The sequence below is a fragment of the Colias philodice genome, chromosome 1, assembly GCF_061535455.1.
Source record: "Colias philodice isolate Cphi_HAF_F1 chromosome 1, ilColPhil1 Martin Lab GWU primary, whole genome shotgun sequence".
In the NCBI taxonomy this organism is placed as follows: domain Eukaryota; kingdom Metazoa; phylum Arthropoda; class Insecta; order Lepidoptera; family Pieridae; genus Colias; species Colias philodice.
This window is the reverse complement of record NC_143086.1, coordinates 12802018-12813299: the sequence shown is the minus strand read 5'-3', so window position 1 is coordinate 12813299 and position 11282 is coordinate 12802018. Positions and strand designations below refer to the sequence as shown.

Below are 11282 nucleotides of genomic sequence, written 5' to 3'. Positions count from 1 at the left end.
GGTTTTAGTATGTTTATTACCTAAGGACTCTTGTCATGTTTCCGAAGAAACATCTTACGTTACTAACTCACGCACTCTAGAACTTTTTATTCAATGGACTACATATTATTTAGCTAAAACCCTTAACATTTAAATGTTTAATTAATGGGACCTTGAGAAGTTGAAATACTATCTACCCAATGTTATTTCGGCTTGCACATTCTACATTAATAATAATTTCACTGGACATTAATTATATCTTCTATATTCAATGTAAAATACCACGTGTGGTAAAATTTTTCAAAAATTTTAAGTCAGTCTACTAGCAAATCTACTGCAAGTATAATGTGCAAACTACCTACTTTATTAATTCCTATAAAATTGTTACTTTGGTGTCGTACATAATCGCTGTTGTTACTTGTTGTTGTCTATAATATATATATATACATATATAGAATTATAAAATATAGTTATGCTATGCACCATAGTATGTTCAATCGGTCACAAATATACGCAAACTTAACGTCCAATCAAATTGGATATTACTTTTCGATGATTTTGTATTTTGTGTGATATTATATAATATATATTAAGTTGAGTACATACATGAATGTAGTAGATAATTTTTAGTTATTAATTCTATACGTTTTCATAAACGCACAGTTTATTTTTGATATTATATAACTTAAAAGAATTGTTATATTGTATTTATATCACGAGCCTGAACAAAGAAATATTAACATGAATTTTTGTTGAAATATTTGATATTAATGCCCATCAGAAACACTAGATATTGTTATAAAGCTAGGTATGATATTGTTACCTAAACACAATTTCAACTAATGTGTAATTCGGAAATCGAACTTAGTCTAATTGATTGAAACAAACACGTATAATTCAAATAATTTATTATAAATATAAAAATGTGTTGAAATTAATTATTATTTGTTAAATTTTATTGTATACATATTTCAGTTTATCTGTTCGCTTATGAAAAGGCAAATACAACATACCTACCTATATGAATTAAAAGCTTAAATTCAAACAGTTTTTTGTATTATTTAGTCACTTGAAATCCTATACTATGAAATAGTTCTAGTTGCATTTAAATCTCTTTCACAATATTTACTGTCGATGTCAGCATAATAAATTAGGATTGTAGAAGAATTAAACGTATAATCGTTTAAAGTGTGTTATACATAGAGCACAATCTGTCGTGCAGAACTATTTAATAGTTGTTAAGATTTAAGAAACATTGTGATCGTGTAATGAAACGGACATATCATTAAACGTGATATTATTCCAGTTTGTTTATTGATTTCATCCCTTTGCCGTTATGGTTTGTACTTTTAAGTTAGAGCATGACAATGTACCGTATAAAAAATATAGAATTACTCGTCAAAATTTATCATAATCAATATTTAATATTAGCACACCAATAAACTAGGCACTTGCTGTTAAATTAAATTATAAAATAAAATAAAAATTATTAATCAAGCTCGCTTTTACATATCTAACGAATCCATCCACGAAATATTTTATTGTTATTTTTTAATTATCAAATTGTTAAGAAAGAAAGTTTTATGAAATAATAATAGTTATATGTAGTAACACTGGAGAAAATAAATGGTATTTATAGTCAAGCCAATTTAATAGGCAACATTTGACGTCTATCAATTTTATCTTCGAAGAGAGGTAACCTGCTTAAAAACATCGATTAAAGTGAATTAATCGATACGGATTTGAAACATTTGTCAATCGAATTTATTAATTTATGATGATTTTTATTCAGAAGTAATCAATGCATTCGATTCTAGATGTCAGATTTCGATTTTTAGAGTAACGTCTCTGGTATTTAAAAAGAAAAAAGGTTTATTGACACAAAATTGTAGCGACGTCAGTTCTTCAATTCAGAAATTGTTTATTATGTTTAGAATGGTTTATCAGTAAAATGAAATCTTAAAATTACTTGTATCGGTCATTATTATTATAAATATGTGGTCGTAATTCAAAAAAGTTAAGCAAATGTGCAGTTCTAACAAAACGAAATATCATGTTATTCTATGTTGTCGTTACTAGGTTACGTTGTTAAATTTTGTTGAACTGTCAAATGTTGCCTATTAAAATGGCTCTACTATAAAAAAAATGATAAATTAAAAAAGTCATTAATTTTTTTATCGTTTAGTGAGCACCGTGAGCACGCACACTTTTGTAAGCGAAAATTCATATTTACCGCGTCGACTGACAGAAAATTTTGACATATTATTGACATTGACATTTACCAACTATGACATTAGTTTACTTTCTTTTTATTGCGAACAACTTTTGCCGCGGCCACGGGTTCTAGGGTTTTGAAATATATTCCGCGGAAGATTGCAAAAGCAAATACTAAAATTGCAGTTAGGACGGTGATGTACTCCGCTCGGTTTCTGAAAAATAATAAAATTCGATTAAATACATGAAAATAAACTTTTACGCAGATACAAGGAGGCTGGAGGAGCATATTATTATGGCCAAGTCTAAAAAAACGGGAATAATTCTACGTTGAGATCTAAATTGTAAATTAAAAAAATACATCCAAAAACATTTTTTTTTTGTTAGATAGGAAAGCGCTTGACCACGATCTCGCGGCTCGCCTGAAGGAAATAGATATTGTGGCCTAAGAATATCAAGAAGAAGATCCTTGATCCGATCAACTAATAAAATGAAAAAAATAAGTTTTTTTTAGGTTGATCTGAGGCCATAAGGTAGAAAGCTTTATAGTAAAAGAATTATTTTGACAAAAACCCATTACTTCATATCATCCAACACTTTTTCTGCATTTTTGGCATAAAAGGTAAAAATACTAAGAACCTATTATAATATTCGTACAAGGATATGCTCACAAATATTGATGAAAAAGTGTGTGCCGAGCACACGCGTCAAAAGTGAAACTTCTTGGGCAAGTGTCATACCAAAATCGTCGCTTTATTCCATAACGTGACCGTATTGCTACGACGCGACCTTGAAATTTTTCCGCACCTAAAGAAGTTTCACTTCAAAAACATATTTAATTTACAAAGTCACTCACTCAAAAGGTGTTCCACAAATGGTGTACCAATTGGAGCCGTTCTGAGGCAGTTTGCCCCCAACGCAGTGGAAGTCGAAGTATTTCTCGTCGTAGTTGGTAGGACACAGGAACGTCTTCTTGGACAGTTTCTGGAGACAGTTTAATTAATATTTATTTTTGTTGTATTGGACATCATAATTTTTTGTGGAGGCACTTGTATATTTTTTAAAATTTTTACATACGTTAAATGATGATATTATTTTGGTAGGTATCTACTATGTATTTTAATAATGGGTAGAAATAATAATAAACATTCGCAAAATTCTAAAATATTTTTCGCATAGCAATAATGTGGTAATCACTACATAGTATAAAACAAAGTCGCTTTCCCTGTCCCTATGTCCCTATGTCCCTATGTCCCTATGTCCCTTTGTACGCTTAAATCTTTGAAACTACGCAACGGATTTTGATGCGGTTTTTTTTAATAGATAGAGTGATTCAAGAGGAAGGTTTATATGTATAATAAGATCCATTAAGTAGTGGAAAAGTACTGTTATTTTTGAGGTTTCTAATGTGATGTCGTAAAAAATTACATTTATTCCGCTTACATTGCAAACGCAGGCTGAACCCTACGAGTTTTATCAAAATAATGTACTAAGTATTATACACATTGAAAAGGTCTACAGAAAAGTCCGCGATGGTAAATGTCTATCTCTTATGGATAACCCACAATAACTTTTTTTTGTCATTTACTTTTTACGACAAATAATGGCTAATTTTCGAAGCGATTTTAACCAATACAGCATTAATCCTTAACCAATTAAATACCTTGAATACATTGTTCATTTAATATAGATCTATATGGCCCTTTACACCGTATGATTTAAGTGAATATTTTCGAAGATATTACAGATTTAAAAATTGCGGGACGTAGCGTTTGCGGCCGCCAGGCTATGTATTTTTACCCGACTACGGCAAAGCAAAAGGAGGGTTATGATTTTGACAGGCTATGTATGTATGTATGTATGTATGTATGTATGTATGTATGTATATATGTATGTATGTATGTATGTATGTTCATCTGTTCCCTCGTAACTTCTAAACTACTTATCAGAATTCGACAAATGACATATCATTAGAAGCGTCTTAATTGTCCGCTGGTTATAGGCTATATGGGGTTTCACAAAATCTAATGTGGCGCCCTCTAGCGGACAAAACATACAGAGTAAAAAAATAAAGTTAAGATAGATATGCCGTGTTTGGTATCATTTGAAAGCTTTACTTGCACATTTTGAATATATATATATTACTAGTATTTGCTTGTGACTTTACCTGTATTCATGGGCTGATTGCATATAATTCACATCTTTTCGTTCATAGCTTCTTTATTAGTTCATCAATTTAACTTTTGTTTTATACTTTTTCAGCGTCGTTTTTTGTCGTAGTTGGGTTTTAGTTGTTTTACTTTTTATCTTGTATACCCGTGCGATGCCGGAGCGGGCCGCTATATTTCATACCTATACAACGTTCACAATTTTTCTGTAGTGTATTTAGTATCAGCATTGCACCCGTGCGAAGCCGGGGCGGGTCGCTAGTGTAATATAAAACACAAAGCTAATAATAAATAAATGTTTGTAAAACATTTTTTATATTTTTATTTTTTATACATAGTTACATATTTAAATAATAAATAAATATTTTTTTTGTTTCCTCTAGTAAAAAAAGATGAAGGTAAAAAAGCCTACAATTATACTAAATTTTACCTGTTTCTTAATGAATTCGAGATAAATTTCCTTAAATAAGGTTGGGTCGCCTAAGATCGGATGTGACATAAGATCGGATGCATGGAATAACTCGCAAACTAGGCAATATTCTCTACTGCTACCAACACTACTAGATCCGCCATTTTGTTCTGCCCCTCTCTTCACTCTGCGGCCGGCCAGCGACCAGACGGGACGTGTACACAGGTGATTCAGCAGAAAAGGTGTATTTTGTGGCGAAAATCGTCGATCCGATCTTACCTACAAAATTTTGATGGCTCATTGTGGAGAGTACTTTCATTGAAATAATGTAATTAATTATTTTGGGGCAGAATTAGCGAATCCTCTTTCCATCTGTATACTTTGATTACGCCTAGGACGTTCACAACCCAAGATCCGATCTTCCCTCCCAATGCCGAAGATCGGACCGAAGTTTAGCTCTTGACTGCGCCTTATGCAATAATGCGCAATAATTATTAACTTTTAATATATTTAACTATCCAATGACGCTATGACTATCAGACCTTAGGTACATTTTCATTATTTAGTCCTAGAACACGGAGGATAAAAGTTTGAGAAACTTAATTAGGATGAGGAGGGAAGACCGGACTAAAAAAACGCATTAAAAAACAACTTCTTTGTCAAATTTTTTGAGGAATTTCCTGACTCAATCATTGATGCTCAATGTATGGACGTAAGTCCGGATGTTTTCCTAATGTTAACATTATTATTAAACGCATAGAAGTGAAGATACTACATAGTCCGATCTTCGGCCGAACTGTTATTTTCTTCACTATGGTAAGTCGAAAAAAGTCTGCTTTTTAGGCTCTAAATTTGCTTAGATAGATAGCATCTACGCAAACCAAAAAATTAGGGGTTAAACAATATTTTTTTGTCATCAATTTACAGTTGACCGCAACAGAAAAACGACATCGAATCATGAGAAATAAAATAAAAAATACAGTACGTATAAAATTTTCGGCATATGCGTCCGATCTTAGGCGACCCAACCTTAACTAGTTTTTACTTTATGCTTTTTTTAGAGTCGTCAAATAACAACGTTGTTAGAAAACTTGTAGTGGAAAAAAATCTTAATGGAAGATAGAAATCGACCGGAGATCACTTTCATTTTGCTAATGCAGAATTATTTTCTTCGTACCTATTTATACAACATGTCTCTTTTGACAGAAAAAGTATTACATTACTGTACTTATTATTGTGTTCTTATACCTAACTAGTAACTACTTATTTTTATTGTTAAAAATAATTTTATTTATGACATACTTTCGCATTCATTTTCAGTCACAAAAAATATCGCATGCTTAACTACATACTACTTACTTATATAAAAATTCGCCATAATTATAAAACATAAGAATAATATTCACGTAGGTAGTAACGTAATATCTACTAACATACATAAATAGGTAGGTACCTACTAGCTTACCGCCCGCGGCCGCGGGATATATATTTCTTGGGATAAAACCTATTATATTATGTGTTAATCCAAGTTACCCTCTATATAGGTATGCTAAATTCATAGTAGGTACTCGGTTCAGTAGCATTTGCGTGAAAGAGTAACAAACATACATACACACATCCATCCTCACAAACTTTCGCATTTTTAATATTAGTTTTAAGTAGGAATAGTAGGGCTAACCTGACCAAATGGAGATGTGAAATGTGTGACGTCATCACAGGGTCCAATCGGCTGATGGAAACCTACAGATACTTCATCCTCCGGGTTCAGGAATACGACGAAACTCCAGTAAATTATGTAGTGGAGAGCCAGTTGCAGTATAAGGACGTAATCGAACTTTGTTAGCCTGCAAGAAGAATTTTTTATTTAATACATGGTTAGTTATGAAGATTACTAAAGTTTAGACTGCCGACTGGTTTTAAAAATTACATTACATGACAGAATGAATGAGATTTCATCAAGATCTTTGTTTAATTATTATTTATAGACATAAAAATGAAATAAAAGTGACGATTTAAATGCTTCCTTACTTAAGCCATATTTCAAATACAATCCAATAAGATTCAATATTATTATATAGATTTTACAAGCATTTTACCTATGAATTAATAGTCATTTTACAACAACAGTTTGTCTATAATAATTTATTTTAATGTAACTATGCTGTACAAATATAAAATGATATTGAAAAGACGATTAACGAGCTGTAGGTATTCGTTTTGTTTTCACAGCTGCGAGGTCTTGACCCAAGACAATACATTGACGTTATCTTCATATTATTTCATAATCGTTGATCAATTTCATACACAAATAAAAATTGGTACGTAATGTTATAAAATATTCCGATGAGACGGTTAAATTTAGTTGTTGATAGGGCTCAAAGAAAGTTCTCGTTCCTAGCCGATCGTCAATATTTTCAGTTATTTTTCAAATTATAGCCGCTGATACTCAGGAACAACGTATATTTGTAGTGATGAAAAATAATGACAGTCTGTTTATAATTTCAAAAACTGCTAAACTTCGCCAACTCTTTAACGAACTTGACCACATACGTACATTAGTAACTATTGCCTAGTATTAATTAAACACCTACCTTTACCTAGGTTTCGTATCAAACACCAACTATTACTTTATAAAATATAATTATTAATAAGCAATAAATAAATGAATTACCTGTCCTGACACTTCTCCCTCTCGCTCAGTAGACCAACCAGAACAATCGCCAGGAATATAGAAGCAAGGAAGAAGAACGTCACTTCTGAATGTATGTTGAACAGATCGTGTAGTGGATGGTAAATCGGTATGAACATAACCACGCCACCCGGCATTCCGAGGAGAGAGGCCAGAATCAAGGAGGATATTTCCACGTATTTCCTGAAAATTATTGAGTGATTTATTTTTTTCTAGTAAATAGTAATAATGTTAATGTTATATGCAAAAGTGTCTGAATGAATGTTGAACAGATCGTTAAGTGAATGGTAAATTGGTATGAACATAACCACCCGGCATCCCGAGTAAAAAGGCCAGAATTAGGGAGGATAATTTCACATATCTCTTATAAGATATCCAGCATTTGAAATCAATATATAACTCTTGTATTTATATATACAGGTACTAAGTTTATGCAATGATTACATTAAATAGTTTTATATACGAGATTGGCAAGTAAGATAACAAATTGGCCACGCTTTAGGTAGAATTTACACACATTAACGATAACGTAAGCTCGATAGTTATTAAATTTTATATCAGCATAATAACTTGCTTTGAGAAGCATTTTTTATCAAAATAGTATTGACTGTATAATGTGTAAACTTTATGTTGAAATGAATTATTTTCTGCCTTATCTTTAAATGCAACTGATCAAAGTATAAATATAAAATAACCATTAATTTCACAACCGTTACAAAATAAGTTTATTTAGCTGTAGATTGTGAATATATTTAATAGAGGTCATAAATTTCACATTGAAATATTATGCATTGCAATTTGTCAAAATAAAATTCTCTATTATCTATCTATCTATCTATACGATAAAATGAATCGACAAAATTGTTGCTAAGCGTAAAATTCAAGAACGGCTCTACCAATTCGGCTATTTTTGGTAAAGTTTTTGTTAAAGGGCAAAACATTGTCTGCCGGGTTAGCTAGTTACACTGTACACATAGAAAATAGTAAGTGCTTAAAGTACTTACCCCGCAGAAGCCCATTGTGACACTTTTGGCGCATACCAGTTCCTGAACGAGTGGAAGAAGAAATAGAAACTCGCGGCAAAAGTTGCATGGAAGTAGTAGGAGTTCCAAGGCACCCAGTAGTGGCGGTCGAATATATTCGGGTCAGTATCGTGCCACATCCAATGTACGAATTTAACAGCCACTATATCGTATGGAATGTCTATCAGAACGGTCAATAGACCAACGGCGAATGGTTCTGCGTATCTGGGCAGGTTTAGGCGCGAGACCGCGTACGCCGCGTGGTAAATGAACGCGGGATCTAGAAGATATTTAAGCCTGATTAATTATCACACGAGTTATGAAATTCAAAAAGAACAATAGGTGGCTTTTAATAAGTAATTTAATGTACAACAAATAAAATACATCGTTACAAAAATATACAAAATTATTGAAGTTATAAAAATTGTTTCTTTTACCCTTCGAGTAACAAATAAAAAAAGACATAATATCTAAGTAAAGAGTAATCTTACACAGCAAAATAATGTGAAGAGGCAATCTTCCTCCCAAGAAAATTAAGGGTGTTTGTGAATGCCAAAAGTTGTCAAACTGTGGCACTGCGATGGCCCAAAAGTTATCCGTGAATACGCCATGGAGGACTGTGGCCAGCCAGAAGTATGGCCACCTGCCACCCTTACTGATTGCTGAAAGAAAAATTATATGTAATACTAATACCATAACTAATACTATCATATATGTATAGCTATGGAAAAACCATGTCATAAGTAATAGTCATTTTGCGATGACGGTTTCTTTTGGTTTACATACATAGTTTGTTTCTATAAAAGTTACATCAGTAAGGATGGAAAAGTGGGACTCACCGTGTAATAAGGTTAGGATACCAGCAAATATATACACAGTTTGCGATATTATGTATGTGGGCTGGTTGGCCCACAGCTGGTATACGTCGTTGGTACGAACGAACCAGCTGTCGTACGCCGGCATCTAAAATATATGATCCTTTATTAGATGGAAATAAGAAAGGTAAATTACACTGTGTTATATTCTAATATTAGGTAATTTTTTTTTCACTAAAGTCGCATTCAATTTGTAGCCGTACCTAGTTAGGTGCTTATAATTATGAAGGATTATGAAGGATTCCGCGTGCGGCTTCGCCCGCGTTTTCAAAGAAAAATCCGCATAGTTTCGTTCCCGTGGGATGAAACCTATCTTATGTGTAAATCTAAGTTACCCTCTATAATATGTGTGCTAAATAGCGTGAAAGAGTAACAAACATACATTAGGTAGGTGTAAGGTGCCTAACTAACTAGTTATTTATTATTGTTTTATAATCAGAAAATATTGCAATTAAGCAGAATGCTATTTTATACTTCTCTCATTACTTAACACAGTACCTTCTAAGTACTATGACGCAAATAATAATTAATCCGACTAGGTATAATTTAAGTAGGTACTAAGTAATATAAAAAAAAGAAAGCGTCTGTTTTCAATTTTATTTAATAAATAGTAAATACTAGCTACAAGTGATAATAATATAAATAAACTTAATAATTATTCGTCACAGCGAATAAACGGTTACGGCTGGACCAAATTTGATCGATTTTTATTGGATGATACAGTGAATTATTGTACTCCAATCGGATAAATGAATTATTAATCACAAAAATAATCGATCACAAAAGCCGCATTGCATACGAAAAGCTATACATAAATTATTTGTAACTAGCATCTAGCATATTAACACATTATTAAACCGGTGATAATTATTATTAATTGTTATAGGTACCTACCTATCAATAGTTTTGAACATCGCGATTCGCGGTCCGCGGACATTAATTTAGTCTAGCAAATTATGTGGGTGTACAGGATGGTAGGCTATTGACCTTCAAAATATCATAAATTAATAAAAATAATAGCACCTAAAAAACAGAGCACGCGTGGTAAGCTGCCATCTGGCTATGTTATTTTTTAATCTTATCTTCTTCTTATATATAAAAATGAATCGCAAAATGTGTTGGTAAGCGCATAACTCGAGAACGGCTGAACCGATTTCGATCATTCTTTTTTTATTATATTCCTTGAAGTACGAGGATGGTTTTTATGTAGAGAAAACGTAAATATTATGTACCACGGGCGAAGCCGGGGCGGACCGCTAGTTTGAAATATTGTTCATTAATTTTATAACTATATAATATGTACTAATAAAAATATTATACTAAACAATTTCGCACACGCGCTTTTTTAATCATCAATACCAAGTCAATACCAATATTACCTATCTACGGTGTAGCCGGCAAAATAAGTGAATTAAATATTAAATGGACGTTATAAATATGTATTATTATTACATATTATTTGTATTACAATAATATATACTAAAAGTTAGACATGCCTATTTTTATCTCATATTTCTATCTAATTTTTCGTACTTACAGACATGTTGGTGACTTTATTTATGCTTCCACGTAAGTCGGCCACGAATCACGATTTCAAATGACTTATCAACGCCACAACGCTCCTCAACTGTACCGTACAATGGTACAAATAGCGCCGGCTCGCGCCAATCATAATAAACAGTGATACTTACGTACATTAAACGTTTAAAAATAATGAAAACAATAGAGATCATACAGATTTTTAAATGTTAATTATGTGCTTTTGCTATTACTTTTATATGCGATTCAAATTATATATTATAGCATAATATTCAAATTAATCTGTAAAAAAATAGTAAATTTAAGTCGTCCCATTGTCTATTATAAATCAAGAACGGCTGAACCGATTTTGATGATTTTTGGTTCGTTGGTTCATTTCCGCTTGGA

The 11282-nt window shown here is 32.1% G+C and overlaps 1 protein-coding gene and 1 long non-coding RNA gene across 2 annotated transcripts; one reads left to right on the top strand and one right to left on the bottom strand.

The window, feature by feature from the left end:
* The first annotated feature begins 104 nt into the window (after positions 1–104).
* Positions 105–1376, top strand: LOC149491423 (uncharacterized). Its single transcript, XR_016315536.1, has 2 exons — positions 105–730; positions 788–1376. It is a non-coding gene; the product is annotated as an uncharacterized LOC149491423 (long non-coding RNA).
* Positions 1377–2206: 830 nt separating this feature from the next.
* Positions 2207–11034, bottom strand: LOC149491422 (uncharacterized). The gene is made up of 8 exons (XM_089698009.1): positions 10894–11034; positions 9321–9444; positions 8973–9143; positions 8464–8761; positions 7442–7642; positions 6449–6614; positions 3050–3177; positions 2207–2408 (listed from the first exon to the last, which is right to left on the bottom strand). Exons 1-8 carry the CDS (start codon positions 10897–10899, stop codon positions 2273–2275), a joined length of 1230 nt encoding a protein of 409 aa, XP_089554135.1. The 5' UTR covers positions 10900–11034; the 3' UTR covers positions 2207–2272.
* Between the last annotated feature and the right edge of the window lie 248 nt (positions 11035–11282).

Coding starts and splice junctions, on each gene's coding strand:
- LOC149491422 (XM_089698009.1), bottom strand. Junction 6,615..7,441: donor AGGGAGAAGTGTCAGGACAG/GTAATTCATTTA, acceptor TTCTTCTTGCAG/GCTAACAAAGTTCGATTACG. Junction 3,178..6,448: donor TCACATCTCCATTTGGTCAG/GTTAGCCCTACT, acceptor AACTGTCTCCAG/AAACTGTCCAAGAAGACGTT.